This window comes from Chlorocebus sabaeus, chromosome 11, assembly GCF_047675955.1.
Source record: "Chlorocebus sabaeus isolate Y175 chromosome 11, mChlSab1.0.hap1, whole genome shotgun sequence".
NCBI lineage: Eukaryota > Metazoa > Chordata > Mammalia > Primates > Cercopithecidae > Chlorocebus > Chlorocebus sabaeus.
In genome coordinates this window covers 100,583,419-100,609,270 of record NC_132914.1, presented here as the reverse complement: position 1 = coordinate 100,609,270, position 25,852 = coordinate 100,583,419, and the positions used below count along the sequence as shown (strand labels likewise).

General features: G+C 37.2%; 1 protein-coding gene across 1 annotated transcript in view; it reads left to right on the top strand.

The window, feature by feature from the left end:
* The first annotated feature begins 2,194 nt into the window (after positions 1-2,194).
* C11H12orf42 (chromosome 11 C12orf42 homolog) overlaps positions 2,195-25,852 on the top strand; it is a 61,991-nt gene continuing 38,333 nt past the window's right edge. Inside the window, exon 1 of the mRNA XM_037996623.2 lies at positions 2,195-2,267. Coding sequence (XP_037852551.2) covers positions 2,210-2,267 — 58 coding nt within the window. The 5' untranslated portion in view covers positions 2,195-2,209. The remainder of the gene's footprint in view (positions 2,268-25,852) is intronic.

Sequence of the window (25,852 nt, the reverse complement as noted above, 5' to 3'; positions counted from 1 at the left end):
AAAATTGGCTAGCCATAAGTAGAAAGCTGAAACTGGATCCTTTCCTTACTCCTTATACGAAAATTAATTCAAGATGGATTAGAGACTTAAATGTTAGACCTAATACCATAAAAACCCTAGAAGAAAACGTAGGTAGTACCATTCAGGACATAGGCATGGGCAAAGACTTCATGTCTAAAACACCAAAAGCAACGGCAGCAAAAGCCAAAATTGACAAATGGGATCTCATTAAACTAAAGAGCTTCTGCACAGCAAAAGAAACTACCATCAGAGTGAACAGGCAACCTACAGAATGGGAGAAAATTTTTGCAATCTACTCATCTGACAAAAGGCTAATATCCAGAACCTACAAAGAACTCAAACAAATTTACAAGAAAAAAACAAACAACCCCATCAAAAAGTGGGCAAAGGATATGAACAGACATTTCTCAAAAGAAGACATGCATACAGCCAACAGACACATGAAAAAATGCTCATCATCGCTGGCCATCAGAGAAATGCAAATCAAAACCACAATGAGATACCATCTCACACCAGTTAGAATGGCGATCATTCAAAAGTCAGAAAACAACAGGTGCTGGAGAGAATGTGGAGAAATAGGAACACTTTTACACTGTTGGTGGGATTGTAAACTAGTTCAACCATTATGGAAAACAGTATGGTGATTCCTCAAGGATCTAGAACTAGAAGTACCATATGACCCAGCCATCCCATTACTGGGTATATACCCAAAGGATTATAAATCATGCTGCTATAAAGACACATGCACACGTATGTTTATTGCAGCACTATTCACAATAGCAAAGACTTGGAATCAACCCAAATGTCCATCAGTGACAGACTGGATTAAGAAAATGTGGCACATATACACCATGGAATACTATGCAGCCGTAAAAAAGGATGAGTTTGTGTCCTTTGTAGGGACATGGATGCAGCTGGAAACCATCATTCTTAGCAAACTATCACAAGAACAGAAAACCAAACACCGCATGTTCTCACTTATAGGTGGGAACTGAACAATGAGATCACTTGGACTTGGGAAGGGGAACATCACACACTGGGGCCTATCATGGGGAGGGGGGAGGGGGGAGGGATTGCTTTGGGAGTTATACCTGATGTAAATGATGAGTTGATGGGTGCTGATGAGTTGATGGGTCCAGCACACCAACATGGTACAAGTATACATATGTAACAAACCTGCACGTTATGCACATGTACCCTAGAACTTAAAGTATAATAATAATAATAATAATAATAATAATAATAAAGAAGCTATTTAGTTTAATTAGATCCCATTTGTCAATTTTTGTTTTTGTTGCAGTTGCTTTTGGTGTCTTTCTCATGAAATCTTTGCAAAGTTCTATGTTCAGAATGGTATTCCCTAGGTTATCTTTCTGGGTTTTTATAGTTTTAGGTTTTAGAATGAATAGTTTTTGATTTAAATCAAATTGGATCCTTACTTATGACCTTATTTCATATTATTTAACCAAGATATTTGTGGCTCTTTCTCCTCTTTATTTTCTGTTTTTGCTATTTCAAGGTGACAAAGCTTGATTTAAGAGCCTCCTCTTCCCTACCTTCTGACCCCTTTCCCTATCCCCTGCCTCTCCATTCTTTCACACACTGGCTGTTCCCAGTGCTTGGAATGACTCTCATCCAAGACCTCACATGGCTACTCCATCTGTGCCAGTGAATCTTTGTTTTCATGTCACCTTGTCTGAGAAGGTATCTCTTATTTTATGTTTTTCATCTTAGCAACAGAAAAATCACCATCCAATCTATTGTAGCTATATTTGTTTATTTTTTGTCACTCTCCCCTAATATGTCAATTTCATAAGGGCAGAGACCTCGCCTCTTGTATCCCCACTACCTAGAATAATATCTAGCCTATAGTGTAACTGAATAAGATTTTTTCCAATGAACAAATAATTAAGTTAATTAGCCTCTTTAATGAATACATAAGAGGAATGTGCATGTAAAGGTAACTAGAGTTAACTGTGATTGTTTTCAGAACTGTTTCATTTAAAGAATAAAGAAACAAAAATATTTAAAAAATATCACTCACTTTAGGGAAGTAAGAGTGCTAGGTGGCATGAATTATTTTGGAGTCATTAACCTAATTTTATTTTGTGTATTTTTCTCCTCTATCTTACAGAACATCCCTTGTTATGAAAGAACTTCAGTGACCTGCTCCAGATTCATTAATCACATGAAGAATTTCTCTGAATCTCCTAAATTTCGTAGTCTACACTGTCTAAATTTTCCAGGTAAATTAAGACATAATCCCAAGAAAGACCAGAGTTTCCAAAGAAACTCTGGAATATGTACAGGTAATAATCATAAAGATTTTATTGAGGAACAGTTACACTGTGTTTCAAAATGGCAACAAAAGAGGGAATTCGTTGGCTCATGAAGTTAATAAATCCAAAGGTGGACTGGCTTAGGGCATGGCTGGATCCAGTGTTCACCAATAATATCATGATTAATTTCATTTTATTAATTTCCCTGTTGTCTTCACTAAGTTGGGTTCATTTTCAAAAAGGATAGTAGTAACATGCCCTAGCAGCTATAGGCATATCTGATTCTTAGAGCTTGTAATTTCAAAAGTACAGAAACCCTCTTGTTTCATTCATCTATAACAGTTTCTACTGCTTATCCAATGGCTCTGATTGGCCAAACTTTGGTCTTGTGTTCACCCCTGGAATCCAGGTAGCTGGGAGAATGGAATACACCAGTTAACATTTGCTACTTCTGAGGCAGGGGAGGTGGGCCACTTGATTGACGGCTCCACTTAAATTACACAAAATGTGTGTGTGTGTGTGTGTGTGTGTGTGTGTGAGAGAGAGAGAGAGAGAGAGAGAGAGGCAGATAAAGAGAGAGAATAGTAAAAGGATGATTTCCCTAAATAAATTGATACAGGGCAAGCAAAAGAACATAATTTTGTGTCAAGCCAAAAATGATATATAATTGTATTAGTTATATTCCCCATAGTACTGTCACCATAGATGATTTTGACACCCTGCGACTGTCCATAAACTCCATTTTTAGGACCATTTCACTGACCTGAAACGATATATTTAAATGTACCTGTCCAATTTACTACCTAAGAGAAAATGTTTTTAGGACAACTGATAAAGCAGGTAACTGCTACATTTTCATTTGAACAATGCATTATTTTAGAATGTATTTATTCATTCACTTATATTTATATGCTAATAAAATTCATTGCATATGTATTCATATCAGGGCCATTGAAAGGTTTTGTTGATTTTATAATGGTTTCAAACTCTTGGAGTAACGTAATTTTAATGAGTTTTTTGAGAATCACATTGTGGTACACACTCAAATTCTACTTAAAAAGAACTGAAAATATTTTTGCGGGGGGAGTAATAGATTTACATCGCTCAAAACCCAAAAATATAAAGAGGTATATGGAAGACAGTCTTCTTCTTACTTCTGCTCCAATCTGCCTCATTCCCTTTTCTCCCATGGGAAAACACTTACACTGTTTTCTTGAGAATCCTTCATTATTTTCTCTAAGCAAATAAGTGTGTTTATGACAAATGAAAGTGTACAGGTGAGTAGCAGTATTCTGCACCTCAGTCTTCACTTATCACTATATCTTGGAGTTCTTCCCGCATCAGTTCATTGAGTGCTTTCTCATTCATTTTTCTTTTCTTTTTTTTTCTTTCTTTCTTTTATTTTTTTTTCTTTTAATTTTTTATTTCCATAGGTTTTTGGGGAACAGGTGGTGTTTGCTTACATGAGTAAGTTCTTTAGTAGTGATTTGTGAGATTTTGGTGCACCCATCACCACAGCATTATACACTGAACCCAATTTGTAACCTTTTATCCCTCACTCACTTCCTACAATTTCCCCGGAATCCTCAAAGTCCCTTGTATCATTCTTTTGCCTTAGCATCCTCATAGCTTAGCTCCCACTTACGAGTGAGAACATACGATATTTGGTTATCCATTCCTGAGTTACTTCACTTAGAATAATAGTCTCCAATCCCATCCAGGTTGCTGGGAATGCTATTAATTCATTCCTTTTTGTGGCTGAGTAGTATTCCATCATATATATATCAGTTTATTCACCCATTGATAGATGGATATTTGGGCTGGTTCCACATTTTTGCAACTGTGAATTGTGCTTATATAAACAAGGATGTCCAAGTATCTTTTTCATGTAATGACTTCTTTGCCTATGGGTAGATACCCAGTAATGGGATTGCTGAATCAAGTAGTAGTTCTACTTTTAGTTTTTTAAAGAATCTCCACACTGTTTTCCATAGTAGTTGTACTAGTTTACATTCCCACCAGCATTGTAGAAGTGTTCTCTTTTCACCGCATCCATACCAACATCCATTATTTTTTTGATTATGGCTATTCTTGTAGGAGCGAGGTGGTATCACATTGTGGTTTTGATTTGAATTTCCCTGATTATTAGTGACGTTGAGCTTTTTTTCATGTTTGTTGGCCATTTATATATCTTTTGAGAATTGTCTATTCATGTCCCTAGCCCACTTCTTGATGGGATTGTTTTTTCCTTGCTAATTTGTTTGAGTTTGTTTTAGATTCTGGATATTAGTCCTTTGTCAGATGTATAGATTGTGAAGATTTTCTCCCACTCTGTGGGTTGTCTGTTTACTCTGCTGACTTTTCCTTTTGCCATGCAAAAGCTTTTTAGTTTAATTAAGTCCCATCTATTTATCTTTGTTTTTATTGCATTTGCTTTTGGGTTCTTGGTCATGAAATCCTTGCCTAAGCCAATATCTGGAAGGGTTTTTCCAATGATCTTCTAGAATTTTTATAGTTTTGGGTCTTAGATTTAACTCCTTGATCCATCTTGAGTAGAATTTTGTATAATGTGAGAAATGAGGATCCAGTTTCATTCTTCTACATGTGGCTTGCCAGTGATCCCAGCACCTTTTGTTGAATAGGATGTCCTTTCCTCACTTTATGTTTTTGTTTGCTTTGTCAAAGATCAGTTGGCTGTAAGTATTTAGGTTCATCTCTGGGTTTTCTATTCTGTTCCATTGGTTTATGTGCCTATTTTTATACTAGTACCATGCTGTTTTGGTGATTATGGCTTTATGGTATAGTTTGAAATTGGGTAATGTAATGCTTCCAGATTGGTTCTTTTTGCTTAGTCTTGCTTTATCTGTGCAGGCTCTTTTTTGGTTTTGTATGATTTTTCTAGTTCTGTGAAGAATGATGGTGGTATTTTGATGGAAATTGCATTAAATTTGTAGATTGCTTTTGGCAGTATGGTCATTTTCACAGCATTGATTCTACCCATCCATGAACATGGGATGTGTTTCCATTTGTTTGTGTGAACTGCAATTTCTTTCAGCAGTATTTTGTAGTTTTCCTTGTAGAGGTCTTTTGCCTCCTTGGTTAGGTATTCCTAAATATTTTATTTTATTTTATTTTATTTTTGCAGCTACTGTAAAAGGAGTTGAGTTTTTTATTTGATTCTTAGCGTGATCACTGTTGGTGTTTAGCAGAGCTACTAATTTGTGTACATTAATTTTGTATCCTGAAACTTTGTTGAATTCGTTTATCAGTTATAGGAGCTTTCTAAAGGAGTCTTTAGGGTTTTGTAACTATACAATCATATCATCAGCAAACAGCAACAAATTTGACTTCCTTTTTACTGATTTGGATGCACTTGATTTATTTCTCTTTCCTGATTGCTCTGGCTAGGACTTCCAGTACTATGTTGAATAGAAGTGTTGAGAGTGGGCATCCTTGTCTTGTTCCAGTTTTCAGAGGGAATACTTTTAACTTTTTCTCATTCTGTAGTATGTTGGCTGTGGGTTTGTCATAGGTGGCTTTTATTGCATTGAGGTATGTTGCTTGTATGCCAATTTTGCTGAGGGTTTTAATCATAAAGGATATTGGATTTTGTCAAATGCTTTTTCTGCATCTATTGTGTTTATCACTTGATTTTTTTTTAATTAGAATTTTGATACTCTCCAATTTTTATTGCACTACTGTTTTTAATGATTTTTCAATTATGATATTTCATTCAATTTTTTTATTATACTTTAACTTCTAGTGTACATGTGCAGAACATGCAGGTTTGTTACATATGTATACATGTGTCATGTTGGTGTGCTGCACCCATTAATTTGTCATTTACATTAGGTATATCTCCTAATGCTAGCCCTCCCCCTTCCCCCAACCCCATGACAGGCCCCAGTGTGTGATGTTCCCCATCCTGTGTCCAAGTGTTCTCATTGTTCAGTTCCCACCTATAAGTGAGACCATACAGTGTTTGGTTTTCTGTCCTTGCGATAGTTGGCTGAGAATGATGATTTCTAGCTTCATCCATGTCCCTACAAAGGACATGAACTCATCCTTTTACGGCTGCATAGTATTCCATGGTCTATATGTGCCACATTTTCTTTCTTTTTTTTTTTATTATTATACTTTGAGTTCTAGGGTACATGTGGATAACTTGCAGGTTTGTTACATATGTATACTTGTGCCATGTTGGTGTGCTGGACCCATCAACTCGTCAGCACCCATCAACTCATCATTCTTAAACGTCAGCTTTCTTAAACGTATTGAGGCTTGTTTTGTGGCCTATCACATGGTCTATCTTGGAGAGAGTTCCATGCACTGATGAATGGAATGTATATTCTGCAGTTGTTGGGTAGAATGTTCTGTAAATATCTGTTAAGTCCATTCATTCTAGGGTATAGTTTAAATCCATTGTTTCTTTGTTGACTTTCTGTCATGATGGCCTGTTTAGTGCTGTCAGAAGAGTATTGAAGTCCTATACTATGATTTTGTTGCTTTCTATCTGATTTCTTAGATCTAGTAGTAACTGTTTTATAAATTTGGGAGCTCCAGTGTCAGGTGCATATATATTTAGGACTGTGATATTTTCCTGTTGGACAAGGCCTTTTATTATTACATAATGTCCCTCTTTGTCTTTTTAAAGTGTTGTTGCTTTACAGTTTATTTTGTCTGATATAACAATAACTATTCCTGTTTGGTTTTAGTGTCCATTTGTATGGAATATCTTTTTCCACCCCTTTACCTTAAGTTTACATGAGTCCTACGTGTCAGGGGAGTTCCTTGTAGGCAACAGATACTTGGTTGGTGAATTCTTATCCAATCTGCAATTCTGTACCTTTTAAGCGGAGCATTTATGTGATTTACTTTCGATGTCAGTATTGAGATGTGAGATACTAATCCATTCATCATGCTATTCATTGCCTGTATACCTTGGTCTTTTTAAATTGTATTTTCGTTTATAGTTCCTATGAGATTTATGCTTTAAAGAGGTCCTGTTTTGATGTTTCCAGGATTTCTTTCAAGATTTAGAGCTCCTTTTAGCAGTTCTTGTAGTGCTGGCTTGTTAGTGGCAAATTACCTCAGCATTTGTTTGTCTGAAAAAGAGTGTATCTTTCCTTTATTTATGAAACTTAGTTTCACTGAATCCAAAATTCTTGGCTGATAATTGTTTTGTTTAGGGAGGCTGAAGATAGGGCCCCAATCCCTTCTGGCTTGTTGGGTTTCCGCTAATAAATCTGCTGTTAACCTAATAGGTTTTCCTTCATAGGGTACCTGGTGCTTTTGCCTCACAGCTCTTAAGATTCTTTCCTTCGTCTTGACTTTAGGTAACCTAATGACAATGTGCCTAGATGATGACCTTTCTGCAATGAATTTCCCAGGTGTTCTTTGAGTTTCTTGTATTTGATGTCTAGGTCTCTAGCAAGGCCAGGGAAGGTTCCCTCAGTTATTCCCCCAGATATGTTTTCCAAACTTTTAGATTTCTGTTCTTCCTCAGGAACACCAATTATTCTTAATCTACCCCTTCTCTACCCCAGCCCTGACAAATGCTGACTTGTTTTACGCCCTTATGATCTTGCCTTTTCCAGTAAGTCATATAAATGAAACTATATAACATGTAATTTCTTAAATCGAACGTCTCATTTAGTGTAATGCATCCTTGTATACATATATTTGTAGTCCTTTTTTATGGCTAAGTAGTCTTCCATTGTATGAATTCACTATAGTTTATTTGTCAGCTGAAGAACATTTGGGTTGTTTCAGTTTTTATAAACCTTTTTGGAGAGTTCATTGAGGTGATGAAATGTTCTATATCTTAATTTTGATAATGGTTACAAATCTATGTGTTCAATGAAACACATATATATAGCTGGTCATTAAAAAGAGTGAATTTTACTCTACAAATTACACTTCAGTGAACCAGATCTTTAAAAGCTATATGCTTAAGATTTTTTTTAAAAAAAGGTAAGAAAAGGATACAAAAATAGATTATTGAATGAGAATAACCCAAGATTGAAGAGGATTGAGGCCATTTAAGATATGGAGGTCAGGGAAGAACTCTGAGGAATTGTCATTCGGCCAGAGAGACAAGATATGTGTATTTATGTGTCCAAAAATTAGAAAAAAAACCAGTGTAGCCAGAAGCAGCAAAAGAGTAGTGTGATTTGAGATTAAGAGGCAAGTAGGGTCCAGACTATGAAGAACTTTCTAGATTACAATGGGAAGTTTTGGATTTATTCCGGGCTCAGTGGGAGATTATTGAAGATTTTAGGTAGAGCTGTACCACTTCTTATTTACTTTAAAAAATGATCACACTGTTGTTGTTTAGATAATTAATTGTAGGGGGAACAAGTGAGGAAGCAGGGAGTTCACAGTAAAAGTCCAAGTGAGAGATAAAGAAGAACCTGATGATGATAATGACAGATGGGAGTGAGTGGGTGAAGGATGGAGATAATTTTTCATGAATAAAGCCAGTAAACTTCACTAATGATTAAGATATTTAGATAAGGGTGAGGTAAGCATTCACAATAATCCTTGAGGGCTTTTTAAAATTTTTGTTTATTTATTTATTTTTGGTTTGAAACAATATGGGTGATGGTAATGGTACTGTCATTTACTAGGTTGGAGAATTGTTAGGTGAGGACCAGTTTTAGAAAGAAACATATAAAGTAGAATAAGACTTAAGTCTTCTATGGACTCAGTCACAAAGTCTGGGGGCTTTTGGAGATTGCTATCTTGATTAGCTTGGATGAATTGCTCTTACCCCTGAAATGGCTTATTCCAGATGCTGCCCTTGAATAACTCCAGTCATCTCATATTCCTGGGATCTCTCTATTCTTCTTAGGACTTGATTAAGTAAAATGCCACGAAATTGCAAAAATGTCCGTGATAATTCATTGGCCATTGAATGTCACTCTTCCCATTAAGAGGTGGAGTTTATTTCTCTATCACTTGGATCTCAGCTTGACCACATGACTTGTTCTGGCTAATGAAACATTTAAAAATTACATAAGTAGGTAATTTAAAAAGTATTGGAGTTTTCCCTCTCACTGATGGAAACCCTTATGCCATTCTATGAATGAGCCTATGATGATGAGAAACATGAAGTCATCACCCCAACTGACAGCAGACATGTGAGTGAAGCCCCTACTATACCAACCAGTCTACCAATTTTTAGATATACAAGGGTGGTCATCCTAAAATATCCAGCTTAAGATGAGCAGACTCAGAGCAGAACATCCCAGTCAACCCATAGAATCATGTAAAATAATAATTTAAAAAGTTATGTTTTAGAATGGTTTATTATGCAGCAAATGCTAACTGATAACACCACCCCGAGTTTCAGTGGTGGTAACCAACCTCAGACTTACTGCTGCCTAAATTTGTTCCATGGATAACGTTGTTACTTGGCCTTATTTGTAAATGAATAGTAGAGCAAATATAGCACCTGGCTGAACTGGCCAATGAAAGGGGTTAAAACTAATTCACAAAAGAAACTTGGAGTTTTTGGTGAAGACTGATTCCATGTTATTCCCTCATCAGTGGGGCATCAGCCACTCATTTTTCTCTTCTGGTTATTATCATGATGTCAGATGCCAGGCCCAGTATGATGGCAGTGATCAAAGGAGTTTTCAGAGTCCCAAATGGCTGAGCAACTGGGACCTTGCCTGCAGCAGACAGATGGAGCATTCCTCTTATAACATACTTAACTCTTTGGTTAAAAGCAACAAATACGGGTTTACTTAAAATAACAAGTAGGGATTAGATTGCTATTTTTGCATTAAAAAAACCACCCCATGTGGCATGAAGAGAACAGAAAATAGAACATTATAAAACTACATCTAATTTCTTACCAGCTGAGCAGAAGTTTGCAAAGGAGACCATTTTGCCTAATATACCTGAATAGATACAGACATTCCAGTGGGCATGTTTAAAGAGGTTTTCATTTGTTTGTGACTTAGAATTAAGGTCTGAGCTGGAGTAAAAAGTTATGGAGTCATCAGGAGGTGATAAGCAATTCTTAAGAGTGGATGAGATGATCAAGAGAAGGGAGGAGGCATAAAAGGGAGGAAGCTGAGAAGCCATGTGACCTAGAAAGGTAGGGAAGGAACAGAAGCTAACAAGAGGCATTGTGGTTAGAAGCGCCCAGTCTGGAGTTAGACTTTTAAGTTTGAATTCCTAATTAGCCATTGACTTTGGGCTTAACTTCTCTGCACTTTACTTACCCTGAGTTGAAATGAGGATCATGATAATATCTAACTCCTAGGATTTATTGTGAGAGATGAATGTCACAATATAGTTAAAATCCTTGAAACAGTGCCTGGCCCATATTTAATGTTCAATAATTACTAGCATTGTTTTTATTGCATTCAAGGGATTTCATGAGTTTCAGAAAAGTGAAAGGATAGTTAGCATCCAATACTAAGGGAGGACAATTAAGAAATGTACTAAGAAGGCCCATTTGATTTAACAGCTAGGATGTCTTGCTAAAATTGACAAAAACTGTTTTTCTAGAGTCATGGTACTCAAACTAGGGTGAGGAGATATGAGGACTGAGGAGGTGGTAAAGTTATTGGGGATCCAGGCCTAGCTGAACGACTGGCCATGTGACCTTGTACAAACTGTTTAACGTCTCTGGGTTCATCTCCTTGGCTATACAGCAGGAGGAAGAGGTGGAGGAGGAGGCTGGATGATCGAATTCCCATTTAAAAAATATTCTTCAGTCAACTGATGAGAACCTGGATGGTCAACAAGCAGAATGTTGTAGAAATGATTTTCTTCCTTTCAGATGGGTGGGTCAATGACCAGTCAAAATGTAAGACATCTGACTTCTCATTTTCCTTCGTGCTGCTGCCTTCACAGCCGAATACATACACCAATACAGAAGTATATACAGATAAGAATGTATGCATGTATATGCAAACACACCTACACATACAAACACAAATCACACTCTTCAGAGATCCATATGATAAGCCTGCTCATAAGCAGATTATGCCATAGACCACAGATTCATCTGACACTTACTGACAACCTACCATGTGCTGGGTGCTCTGCTAGGAGCTGGGTATACACAGACACATTGGTCATGGTGATTTTTCTTAAAGGGGAAATACTCCAAGGATAAGGAAGCTAGCTGACAACGAGTTCTATGATACAGTTCAACAAATATTTATTATTTTTAAATTTTTATTTGTAATGGGTACATAGTAATTGCACATATTTGAGGGGTACGCTGTGATGTTTAATATATGTATTCATTTTGTAATGGTCAATCAGGGTAATTAGCTTATCCATCACTGAAACATGTATCATTTCTTTGGTGAGAACATTCAGAATCCCCTCTTCTAGTTATTTGATAATATACAATACAATATTGTTAACTATAGGCCAGGCATGGTGGTTCACACATGAAATCCCAGCACTTTGAGAGACCAAGCTGAGGAGATTGCTTGAGCCCAGGAATTTGAAACCAGTCTAGGCAATATAGTGAGACACCATCTCTACAAAACAAAACAATATTCTTAACTATAGTCACCCTACAGTGTAATAGAATGCCCCAACATCTGTAATTTTATACGCATTCACCAGTCTAACAAATATTTATTAAATGCTTACTCTGCACCAAACACTGTTTTGGGTACTGGGGGTAGCTATAGGAAAAATATGGATAAAGTCTTACAGTGTAAAATTATTTGTAAAAGGGAGGCCTCACAAACTTTCAGATTTCTGATGAATCGCATTGATTATTATCAACCAGGTGGTCTTGGAATGCTACCTGGGAGGTCTTCCAGCTTCTGATCTCAGTCTTTGCAGTAGCATAGGGACCATGACTTGGGAGAACCTGGGCAGATGGGAGGCCGAAAGGTGAGAGGGAAACTGAGATCTCATTTACTTGGGCTATTCCAGTTTCACTTGGAAGCCATAATTCTCCCTAGAACTGAAAGGCATGTGCTTCTCATGTTTCTAAATGTGCTTTGGGAAGGTGTCTGTGACTGTTATCATACACCATCATTCTGCTGGACTAACAGCAGCCTTAGATCAACTCCTTCTTTGAAAAGTCTCACAAATATTGGAGACTGCTGTATTGTAGACCACAGAGGTTTTGTGTAGATGACTCATTGTTGCTTCTCCCAGGTAGAATAAGAAGAGATGAAATGGATTCAAAACATCTTAGTTTGTACACATATACTTCATGCTAGGTTTCAGAATCACATTATAGGCAATGGAAGGCAGTGAAGCCTGATTGAGCCTTGCTGGGTAATTCTCTCTCTCTCTCTGATTCCCTGAAGATTTCTTTCTCTTTCTTTGGCATATCTGAAGGCTCCCACTCCTCTCACACTAAAGCTTGTGAGAAACCTCTCAGATGCTGACAGGACTCTTTCAGGTTGCTCACCCTGGTGAAGGGCTGGTGGTTCCCACTGGACCCTTGAATATTTCTGCATCATTCTCACCACTGTCTTGCAAAATGTTTGGAGTGGGATTTTTCCATCCCTCTCCTTGGTGAAAACCACTTTTCATAGGTTGACAGAAATTTGCATTTAGGGGGTAGATTTTAGTTGTTCAGCTTTTGAGGAGAAATGATGCAAATACAAACCCAGGGCTTAGTTCTTGGGAAATTCAGGAAGTGTCTCCCAGAAAGGGAGGGGGAGAGGGACATTTGTCAAAGTGCCTCTGCTACTGGTCCTCACGTAAACACTCTTTCTCTTTTGTTCGTGCTGGACCCTGAAGAATAAAACTCAAGCACAAAGCAGAAGAGGTACTGGCAAGTGAATGCAGCAGTTTCCTAATCCATGTGGATCAAAACATGCAGGTTTTGATTCTGTAAAGAATCTTCCTTAGCATCCTGGATTAATCACATGGATTAATAAAACACAGTCGCCTTCTCTCACTGGTGCCTTCAAGTCTTTGTACTTGCCCCCCACCCCCTGCTTTTTTTTTTTTTTTTTTAAATCCGATGGAACTCTATGGGAACAAAAGGGGTGACATTTTCTATGAGTACCATGGCCATCAGTCCATTGGTCCAAACCCTGTGGAAGGTAGGCTCCTTGCATTTCTCAGTGTGCAAAAATCTTGTTTTCTACCTTGGGAAAAACTCACGGTTTCTTTTGGACTCTACATTTTGTGTAGTTTTGCTATGAGTGAAAAGTACCACATTGAAGTTCTTTACTTGCAAGCAAAAGCAAAGGCTAAATGAAAGGCATTTAGTACATGGTGATTAGGGCCTTGGTTAGGTGAGTATGCATTCAGTCTGCTTACCTTTGATACACCTATACCTCTCTGTTTTTTGGGACAAGACCAGTTGGTCTATGTCTAATTCAACCGCAGAAACAGCTAACATTCCTTGAACTTGACTATGTGCCAGGTATTGTTATGACACTTTTTGTCAAGTGTCCATTTAATCCTCATAAAAAATCCTATGGCATAATCATATATTATCTCTATTTTCTGACAAAATAAGTAGTTGCATTGAGACAACTTAAATCTGGTACCCTTCATAGCCTGTGACCATAACCCTCGCTGCTATTCTTGCGTGCCTGAAGTCTGTTTATTTAAACCTATTTAATTGTGCATTCAACAATTAGATTCATGCGCCCACTCTATGTTTTAATGTTTCTTGGTGCATGGGGACTTTAAAGAGGTAAGATAATATGGTGGATCATTTCCTGTTTCAGCCCACTGTTGCTGTTATTCATTAGTTAGAAAACCCTTATTGAAAGCCTCATAGGAAAAAATAATACAGAAGGAGAAATGAATAGAGGGAGCAGCTGAAAATGGGAGAAAAGCAGAAGTCTTGAAATATACTAAGATATGTGGATACTTTGATATCTGGTGCTTACTTGTTTTAGTGCCATTGTGATAGAGTGAAGGTACTTATTTTTATTTCTTCATAGTCTCTATCCTGCACAGCACCATCCCCCTTTCCTTCCCTCCATAGTGAGAATTCTCTTTTTCTCTTAGCCTATTTGGCCTCTGTTTCAAATTTACAAGTAAAGAAGAATTCTGCCCTCACCAGTAAGCTCCTTGGCCTTTCTTGGGCAGATTGGGGCAATGGGTAAGTGAAGAACCAGAGAAACAGAGGAACCAGAAAAAATTCCAAGAGTAAGAGAAGAAGAATTACAATGTCAAGTAGGGTGAAGAGGAAGGGCAAGGGAGCCTGTGGTGGTAGCTGGGTGAGGGTGGGCTCTTGGGAGCATGGAGCAGGGGAGGATTGAGGAGAAGAAGGGAGGGACAGTTTCTGTGTATATGAAATAGAGAGTGATGGGGGAGAAAGAGAGGAAGAGGGTGGAGGGGAAAGGGGGATAGAGAGGGAGAAAATGAGCGAAAATTAAGAAAAGAGGCTTTTAAGGAATTTGTTGTGTCTTGTGAATCTAAACCTTCTTCAGTATTTCCTCAATAGACTGACATTAAGATTTAAATTAATCTTCAATTATTTTTGGACACCAGTTAAAGTTTAATTTATCAAGACTTCTAGGCACATCTAGGCCAGAAGGGAGCACGGGTGGGCTTCACTTCTTAGGGGTGACACATCTTAAAATCGCCAGACTGTGTGCATATGTTCTACCTGACTTCTTCTTGGTCTGACTCTGTCATTAAAGTAAGTGGGAAATGCCAGTTGTTTCTCCTCAGACGTGTGTGAGGTAGCTGATACATTTATTCAATTTCTGTTCAAAATAGTATGTGTTGAATGTGTAAACCAATAGTGAAGACGACATCTTCCTTGCCTTTTGATAAAAGAAAAACTTCAGCCAAATTAAATGTAAAGGAGTTTAATTGAGCAATGAGCAATTCATGAATCAGGCAGCCTCCGGGACAGGGTAGGCGCTGAGGCTCCTGTGCAGCCACGTGGTAGAGGAAGATTTATGGACGGAAAAGGGAAATTGAGAAACAGAAAATGGAAGTGAGGTACAGAAACAGCTGGATAGGTTACAGGTTGGTGTTTGCCTTATTTAAACATGGTTCAAACAATTGAATTGCTTGGTGATTTGCACAAGTGTAGGCTGTGGTCTGCTTACACCTCAACTTGTTACAGTTCATGATGTACAGAAAAACCTTTAGGTTGAACTTAAAATATGTAAGGGGGTAGCTTTAGGCTAAGCTTGATTTAACACCTTATAGAGCTTATTTTCTAGGGGAAGGAGCAGAAAATAAACCATTAAAACATACAAACAATGCAATTACAGATTGTGAAAGGGACTATAAGGAAGGTAAAATTGAAGTAACTCCCTGTGAAAGTGACAGTTAAACCTGGATCTGAAAAGTAAGAACCTAGTTATACAAAGAACTCTGGAGAAAAAAAATGTCTCTTAGTAATTTTTAGGGAAATAAGATTTCCTTACTTCTCTCTTTTTGAAAATCCAGGTAGTCAGACAGATTAGATTTACCTAATCTGAACAATATAGAGAGAAATAGGCTGAGAAAAAAAGAACGTTATCAAGGATGTGTGGGACAATAACAAAGTGCTAACATTTGCATTGTTGAGTTCCTGCAGAAGAGTAGAAGGTGGGACTGAAAAAGTACAAGAGTCCCGTCTTATCCAGGGGGAAATATGTTCCAAGATCCTCCCAGTGGACGACTGAACCTATGAAACTATGGATCTTATATATACTATGTTTTCTCCTATACATAGATATGATGAGGTTTAATTTATAAATTAAGCACAGTAAGAGATTAATAACAATAACTAATAATAAAATAGAACACTTATAACCTTATGCCAGTATCACTACTCTTGTGTGTTGGTGCCATTATTAGCTAAAACAAGGATTACTTGAACACAAGCACTGTGATATTGTGACAGCTGATCTGATAACCAAGATGGCTAGGAAGTGGCTAGTGGGCAGGTAGCATATGCAGCATGGATACACTGGACAAAGGTGATTCACCTCTCAGGTGTGATGGAGCCAGACGGCACGAGATTTCATCATGCTTTTCAGAATGGTGCATAATTTAAAATGTATGTGTGGTTTATTTCCAGAATTTTCCATTTAATATTTTCAAACTGTGGTTGAGTGTGGATAACTGAAACCATGGAAAGTGAGATGGTAGATAAGGGAGTCTTCTGTATTTGAAGAAATAATGGCGGAAAACTTCCTAAACTTGGTCATTACCTTATCTTCCTTAATTTGGCCATTAAGATAATGACCAAATTTAATCTTTTCCCAAATACATTTAATCCTTTCCACAATATTCTTCAATTTGTATTTTTATGATTGAAAAATTTATGAACAAGTATATTTTGACTCCTTTGTAAAGCAAGGAATTTTGTGGACTATACTTACTCCTAATGCAACGTCTCATTTTTGTTTATATAATTTAGAATTTGTACATTTTCAAGTAAAATTTTAAAGAAGAGCATTTATTTGGTATATTCCTGATCCCTTGCATATCTTAAAAAATATTTTACCATTGTATTTCCATGTGAATAAAAATTTAACAAGAAGTAAAGTTAGTGTTTGCAGATGTTAGGACATTGTCTTTGGCATTTGAAATTGCATAAAAAGAAGCATGGTACCAACCTTATTTTTGTATAGAAGTAGATGTTCTTTATTTTTCTACCAAGATACTTACACAGTTTTTCTTTATGAACAAAAGAGATGGAAAGTAAAATTTGCTAGCATAAGTTAATATAAGACTCCTTTAAATTAAGTTTACTTAAAACACAGTGAGCTCTTTTGGTTTGAATTATCAGGATTTTCACCTCATTATTTTTCTTAAATTCTATCTTTGCTTATTAATTGGATTTCAGTTACTCTTTCTATGTTGTCAACAGGCAACTCCGAAATTTCCTAGGTTCCTCATCCTCCATCATATTTTCTATTCTCTCACAACTTTCATTTCTTTGTTCTTTTTTCTTCATTAAAGGTGGGCTTCTCAAGTTTGTTTTGCATATCGGGGTTCTGCCAAGTACAACTAACAGAAGCTGCCATGCCCAATGTAGAGACACTGCCCTAGTTTCTCTACTCTTCTCAAGATGGCCTCACATTCTAGAACAGCCCTCTTCCTGTGTCAGTGAGCAGACTTTTCTTAGAAGCTCTCAGCAGACTTCCCCTCAGATCTCATAGACTTTAAGTCATGTGACCTCCTTTAAACTAATAACAGTAAGAAGAATGAGACTACCATTAGTAGAGACTTCCCCTTGAGCTGAGAAAAGGATGACTTCCTTGAGGTATGGATATTGAACAAAAGGTGGTTTCTGTGTGTGAAGAACATAATTTCTATTTGCATCAACAGTGTCTGCTCTATCCTTCTATTGATTTGATTTTTTCGTTGTGTCGGTTATTCAATTTACTCATCCATTTTGCTATTGGACATTTAATTTCCTTGCAATTGTTCCTTATCTCACCCTGCTCTGTTTTGCCTCTGCTGATTGGTCTTTGCTGTTCATCCTGTTGTTTTTAATCATCAAAAGCTCTTATATTGTCGTTTTATCATGTTCTTTTCCTGGTTTCTGTTCCTGTTCAGTAAGGCTATGTCTTTTGTATACCATTAAGGATGCCAAACTCTTTTTCAAAAATTCCCACAATGACTGGTTCCAGGACGTTTTTTGAGCCTTCAAGACAACCTTCTCTATTTTGCTATAGAAAAGTACCTATTATACTTATAGGTAGCATTGTATTAATTCACATTTTAAAAATCTTTGAACAGCAGTATCTCTGGTCCTTGGTGTTTTTTAGAAGACATGTAGTACAGATGTCATTTGCCTCTGTTCTTTGTTCACTTGGAAGTTATTTGAATCTTTCTTTAGTTGGTAAGTATAGGCTAGGCCTGTTCCCAGGGTTTTGCCTACATCCATCTAGTGTTGTTCTTCCAGAGTAAGGTGGGATCTTCCTCCACTGTGTTGTTTTCTGGTACTCATGAATTATAAGAAAGTTTACAACTCCAGGAAGCATGATTACCACGAGGCCTCTTACTGACTTAATGCTTCTCATGTAGATCTCTAGGTTCTGGGATAGACCATACAACTGCTGTTCTTATCTCTTTCTTATACATTCCAGCAGGGTTCAAGGGCAGGGATGGAGTAGTACATGGCCTGCCTTACACATCAGTGTGCATAATACATAGAAGTGACTATGATTTTTTGTTTTTATTCAGTTTTATTGATATATTGATATATTTTGTTTCTCCCTGTGAATAGTTATTATCATATAGTACTAATCATAGGGTATTTACAATTGCATGCTTTGCCTTAACATGCCACAACATCATTTTTTTCAATATTGCTTCATAGTTCAGTTCAATAAACCTATATACATATTCTTTTAATGACTCAATGATATTATACCCAGTTCTTTCAATTATTGAATTAACCACAGACCTTTGCTTTCTAGGGTTGGGTGTGTGGGCAACTGGTTGGGGTAAAATCTCTCCCTCCTGTTTTTTAGTCAATTGGGGATCGTTCGTTAATCTCTCAGAGTATGGCTATGTATGGCTCCCCACCTTGTTCTCATTCCAATTCTTTTTTATATAAATGTCTTTTAGAATCAAGAATAGCATATTTCTCAGGCTTAGATTTTAGTAGGAAGTGGGAAGAGGCTGCACCTGGGAATGATGGCTAGTAGTTGGCACTGTTCTTTGAATAATTAATTTTCACTTGATATTGTTGATTTTATGGAATTTTGCCATGTAACCTTGTCTACATTTCATAACATCTATAAAAGTGGTACTTATTCACAATAGTAAAGACTTGGAACCAACCCAAATGTCCATCAATGATAGCCTGGATTAAGAAAATGTGGTGCATATATACCACGGAATACTATGCAGCCATAAAAAAGGATGAGTTCATGTCCTTTGCAGGGACATGGATGAAGCTGGAAACCACCATTCTCAGCAAACTATCACAAGATCAGAAAACCAAACACTTCATGTTCTCACTCATAAGTGGGAGTTGAACAATGAGAACACATGGACACAGGGAGGGGAACATCATACAGTGGGGCCTGTCGGGGAGGTGGGGAGCTAGGGGAGGGATAACATTAGGAGAAATACCTAATGTAGGTGACAGGTTGATGGGTGCAGCCAACCACTATGGCACGTGTATACCTATGTTACAAAACTGCATGTTCTGCTCATGTAACCCAGAACTTAAAGTATAATAAAAAAAAAAAAGTGGTAATTACAAAAGATGGTGGAGACTGTCAGTGATACTGTGATGTCAGCTCTGGGAGGGGCTGACCAACAAGCTGTTCCACATTTCTCATTGCATGATAAATAATTTCTTTATTAACAATGAGCTTATTGCCACTTTCCTTAAGACTACACAGGTAAGCAAGAATGCATTTTTGATAGTATGTAGTTGGAAACTTGTTTTCAGCCATAAATACCTCATGCACTAGTCTTTGCTTCAACCTGCAGTTCTGTCAAGATGGTACCTGACTTTGGAATAGAATCCACAGGGCCGACAGCATATGAGAATCTGGATACAGATGGCTTATTGTAGTGCAACCATGTCACTCAGTTGCCAAGGGATTCTGCTTAGGAAGGGCAAACCACTGGAAACAGATGCATTTGTATAGGAGTGCCTCTTGTACTCGCACTGAGGCTTCCAGAGAGGAGTAACAACTTTTCTCTGCTAATTACATCTACTAGAGACCTACTTTATTTCAGGACTCTCTTGCGTGGCACAGAGATGATTTGGAAAAAGAGTGTTCTGCTATACATCAAATGGCATGACTTAGGCATTTCACAATGTATACCTGTGTTGGTACCTCATATTGTATACCACAAATATACACATTTTTTACCCATAGCTTAAAAATAAATTAAAAATAATTTAGAAAAAGAAAGTAAAAAGAGTATTCTCTGTTATATATGGCTAAGCGCTAGTGTTAATATGTTTATTCATTTATAAACCACAGTTATGTGCTGTATTGAATTAGGATGGAAATAACCTACTAGTTATAGCAGTAATAACATTATTTATTTAAAGATTTGACCAATTCTAATTTAATATTTAATGGCATGTAATTAAGGAAAGTGATTACAGTCAAAACTGTGGAGGATTATAATCTGCTTCCTCTATGTTGTAGAAAGAAAAATAATCTCTTTTCTATGAATTTTCTTGTTATTTAACATTGAAGGATTGTAATTAATAAGAGCGTCCTGCAGATATTTCAATTATTATGAAAAATTCATTTCAGGAAGTATGGTCAATGGAGTGAGAAGTTCTGCAATTTCCATAACTTGACAAAACTTATTGCTTTGAAGACTTTTAACTGTGCACTTATCATTGCTTTGAAGGCCTATAACTCCATGTGCATAGTTATTATCATACAGTAGTAATCATAGAGTATTTACAATTGCATATCTTGCCTTACCATTACATCTTTATTTCTATATTGCTTCATAGTTCAGTTCAGTAAACCTGTATACATATTCCTTTAATGGCTCAATGATATTATACCCAGCTGACTTACTATAATATTATTGAATTAAACACTTATCCCTTGTGGGACATTTAGGTTGCTTTTATTTATTTATTTTTCCTTTCATGAATAAATTTAAAATGCTTGCTTCTATAAAACTCAAGAACCATATTGAAATAAACTATTGCACTGGCTGCATATTTAATGGGAATATCAGCAAAATTAGTCCTAATGAAGCATCCAAGATTTACAAAGTTCTACACAGAGGACAACATAATGCCATAATTTTCTGATTAATTGGTTTAATGTGCAAAGGTGGTGATGGTAAAAGTGCTGTGAATGGATGGCACTGGAATAATGATAATAATGATGAGCACAGCATCATCAACAACAATAATAGTGATAAAACATTTACTGAGCCCTTATTATATGCCAGGCACTCTTCTAAGTGCTTTCTGTATATCAACTTACTTGATCCTCACAGGAATCCTATGAGTAAGGTGTTGTTATTATCCCCATTTATGGAAGAGAAAACATACAAAGAGAGGTGAATAATTCCTAGTTATTATAGAGCTAATATTTCTTGGATGCTTTAGGTTGATGACTATGTAACTGATTTACATATATTCCTTTATTTAATGATCCCAAAAATTCTTATGAGGGGTATAATTATACTCCAATTTTGTAGATGTAGTATTTGAAGCCAAAAGGGGCAAGTCAGGTGACTGAGGTCACAGTGCTTGTAAAGATCAGAGACTCAAACCTAACTCTGCCTAAATCCAAAAGTCAGGCAAAAGCTAAAGTCTCAGCTACTAAGTTGTACTGCCATCATGGGACCTGAATCCAGTGAAGTTAAATGATTCACCCAGAACTACCTTGTGAACAGTAACTGTCCTATACTGGAGCCATGTCACTTCTCCCAGTTCAGTGTCCTTTCTGATACTCTGTTGTGACTTCTCTTTTTTGTATCGCCCTTTCTCAAAGCTGCCTCTCTCTCTCTCTCTCTCTCTCTCTCTCTCTCTCTCTCTGTGTGTGTGTGTGTGTGTGTGTGTGTGTATCTTCACTTGCCTCACTCTTTCTGTAGACCAACTGTCTCTGCTCTGTTTGTACATGGACGATCATAGGCAGCCCAAAATGTGCCCTTGTCTCCCAGGTCATCAGACTTCCCAGCCAGTTGATCTAGCCCCTGTGCCTCAATTTCAGATTTTTGAGAATGAACAATTTAATTGATCCAATCCATCCCAAGGCTTACTCAATCACCTGTGTTTGTGTGTGTGTGTGTCACATGGTACCAGGCTATGGGTGGATCAGTTTCTCTAAGACGGGTATATAGGCAGCAAAGTAGGGGTTGACATGTCACTATGTCACCGATTGGAACCAGGCAAAAATCCAGAGCTTTCTAAGGAGGGGAAAGGGGCTGTGTGGGCCTTGTCATCCACCAGTGACTTCACTGGCCAGCCTGTGTGCAAAGTTCTCATGTATAATTCTGCATGGAGGGGTTTAATGTCTGATAGTTACCCCTCCTCTGTCATCTACATGGCCATTTCAGCAGCTGTCCTCTTTGCACCATGAGAACACAGCTCCGGGAAGTTTGAATTAGATTAATTTTCATCTTTGCCAATGAGGTGGGGAGGACTTCTTTATCTCGATCCAAGATTCAGCTGCCCTTCCATCCCTCTTTATTGTATAACAACAATGAAAACAGCTAAAATGACTAATTTTGCACAACTGTAGGAAGACCTCCAGCCTTTCTCTAATTTGGTCACATCAGGTGACATTTGGTAATATGCCTGGGCTTGGCTGCTGCTTCTTGGCTGGACTGGAAGATGAAAAAGATAAATGTCTTTCCTTGTAGATATGTACATTAAAAGCATCCAGATATACAAATTGATAGTGCTTAATTCAATTCAATGAATTTGTGCCATTAAAACTAACAGCCCTGGAGAAAAACAGTGTACTTTCTCTTCGTGTTTTAATTGGGGTATTAGTAAAAATTCTGGCATCTGAAATGTTATTAAAATGCATGTCAGGAAATGTTTCCTTCCTTCCTTCCTTCCTTCCTTCCTTCCTTCCTTCCTTTTTTTTTTTTTGTGACGGAGTTTCACTCTTGTTGCCAATGAATCAATGGTGTGATCTTGGCTCACTGCAACCTCCGCCTCCCCAGTTCCAGCGATTCTCCTGCCTCAGCCTCCTGAGTAGGTGGGATTATAGACGTGTGCCACTGTGCTTGGCTAATTTTTTGTATTTTTAGTGGAAACAGGGTTTCACCATATTAGCCAGTCTGGTCTCGTACTCCTGACCTCAGGTGATCCGCCCACCTCAGCCTCCCAAAGTGCTGGGATTACAGGCGTGAGCCACCATGCCCAGCCTCAGAAAGTGTTTTATTTGCACTGATTCCAGTGCCTCAGCTGACTGTATTGCTTCTTTTAAGGTGATTCAACTACATACTGACTTTTATAAATATTCTTTTTGAAATGAAAAACTTTATCTGTAGTCAAAGTTTTTAAAAAATCTTTGATTTTAGCAGGTTTCCCATTTTAAAGCAAGATTTTAGTTTTGCTGCACTGAAGTATTATTTTTATCAGGGCAAAAAAGTGGTTAATCAAAAGGAATTGATTTTGTGATTTAAATATCTATATAGAAAAAATTAAAGGAATATATGAAATGTCTCCATTTCTTACGGGAAGGCATTTAGGGGAATAATTTTGTGGTTTTCTTGGGTGTAGAAGTGGTTTGTTTTCACTTGTGAATGTTAGAATTTTAAATTTTGTTAAATCACATTGGCAGCAAACATTGATATTTTGAAAACGAATTATTCCGTTTGGATTTGTGCTAAAATTCTACTACTTGCATATTTTCTTTTTATTTATTAAATGGTAAAACAGCTCTGACAGCTCCTTAGAATTCTGCATGGTAGATGAAGTGTATAAGCTGTACACAGGGTGAGGAGGTAAAGGGTTCTCAAATAGCACCCTTGCATGTGCTCAAGCACTTGCCTGGTTATTTTCTTTCTGACATCTGGAAGAGCAGCAGAGACCTCTGTGTCAGGACAACGAAGTTTTCCTATCAGTGTCTTCCTTCAGAAACTGACGTAATTGCTCTAATTTAATGCAGTTCAGCTGTCCTTGCATGTTGTAGCTTCTATCATGAAGTTTTGTTTAAGAGTGAGCTTGTTTCTGTAGAAAGATGGGATGAGGGTGTGGGGAAATGAATATATAATCTTTCAATCTGGGTTTGCTTTTTTTCTTTTTTAAACTTAAAAGAGCTAATGTATTTTCTAATTTACAGGCTTTCTGATGAACTTTGCTTAAGCTTCTTCCATAGTCTGTAGTATGGGGTAATAATACTACACTCAGTCAGATTTGGGGATTAGATGAGAATTTATACATGGAACACCTAGTATAGTGCCTGGCATATAGTAGGTGCTCCATGCATATTTGTTTTTCTCCATCCCTCCTCTCTATTTGAGTACCTTTTAAAATGGAACCCAAGAAGGCATTCATCCTTGTTTAGGTCTCTGCAAGGGTAAAATAACATACCCCAGACTAGATGGCATAAGAGTTAAAGTCTTCAGTCACTTGATATCTCTACATCCTTTAATTGTTAGAAAATTTTGTTAAAAGGTTGAGGAGCCCATCAAGTTAAATGTTGAGGAGCCCATAAACTCAAGTTTTGAGTTTTATCATATGTCGGAGGTATCTACCTTTGCACCCCACTACCTAGAGGGTCTGTAAAAATGCAGATGTGCCTGCAAACTGGTCAGCTTGGTGTAGATATTTTATCTGTCTACCTGTTTATTGATCTATCTATCTATTTATAATAGGTCTCTCTCTCTCTCGACTCTGTCAGGGTTCTCCAGAGAAACAGACTCAAAAGCTATATATACATGTAGACAAGAAAAGATTTATTATAACTATTGACTCACATGATTATGGAGGCTGGGAAGTCCTCCTTATCATTGTTATCAAAGTTTCTTCATCTTTAATATTTATTTCTTTGAAATATACTTTTACATTAATATAAGGCACTCAAGATTTCTTTTGATTATGTTACCATGGGCTTTCTTTTTCTATGTTTTTACTTTAATACTATTTATGTCTTTATATTTAAAATGTGCTTTTTGTAGGCAACTTGTAGGTAGATCTTGCACTTTTAGTCAATCTGACATCTCTGTCTATTAACTGAGAGTATTTAGGTGACTTACATGGTGAGTATTACTTTAGTTCGGTTTAAGGCTATCATCTTGCTTGCTTTCATTTGTCTTATTTGTTCTCTGTTCTTTTGTCTCTTTTCTGTCTTCTTTTGAATTAATTGATATTTTATGATTCTATTTTATCATCTTTGTTGGCTCATTATCTATAAATCTTTGTTTTGTTATTTCAGTGGTGCTTTAGTGTTTGGCTCATTATCTGTAAATCTTTGTTTTGCTATTTCAGTGGTGCTTTGGGGTTTATGGTATTCACATTTAACTCTCTCTTTTGTGACCTCCAATTGTGCATGTACTGGACTTCTTAATATTCTTATTAATATTTTTAATTTTGGAGGAGGGTTTTTGCTATGTCACCAAAGCTGGGGTACAGTGGCTATTCACAGGTGTGATCATAGTGTAGTATAGCCTTCAACTCCTGGGTACAAACAATCCTCCTGCCTCAGCTTCCTGAGTAGTTGGGACTTATAGGCATGTGCCACCATGCCTGGCAATATTTTTAAATTTTTTAAAATTATTATTTTTTGTCTGATTTTGTTTTGGTTAATTTTTATTGCTGTGTCTTTTTTTTTTTTTGAGACAGAGCCTTGCTCTGTTGCCCAGGCTGGAGTGCAGTGGTGTGATCTCAGCTCACTGCAAGCTCTGCCTCCCGGGTTCATGCCATTCTCCTGCCTCAGTCTCCTGAGTAGGTGGGACTACAGGTTCCCATCACCATAGCCGGCTAATTTTTTTTTGTATTTTTAGTAGAGACAGTTTCCCCATGTTAGCCAGGATGGTCTTGATCTCCTGACCTCTTGATCTGCCCACCTCGGCCTCCCAAAGTGCTGGGATTACAGGCGTGAGCCACCGTGCCCGGCCTGTTGCTGTGTCTTTAGCTCAACTAACCTTTCTTTCTGCAATGTTTAATCTACCATCCAGGTTATTTTTAATATCAGATATTCTAGTGTCCATCTCTAGATCCTCAATCT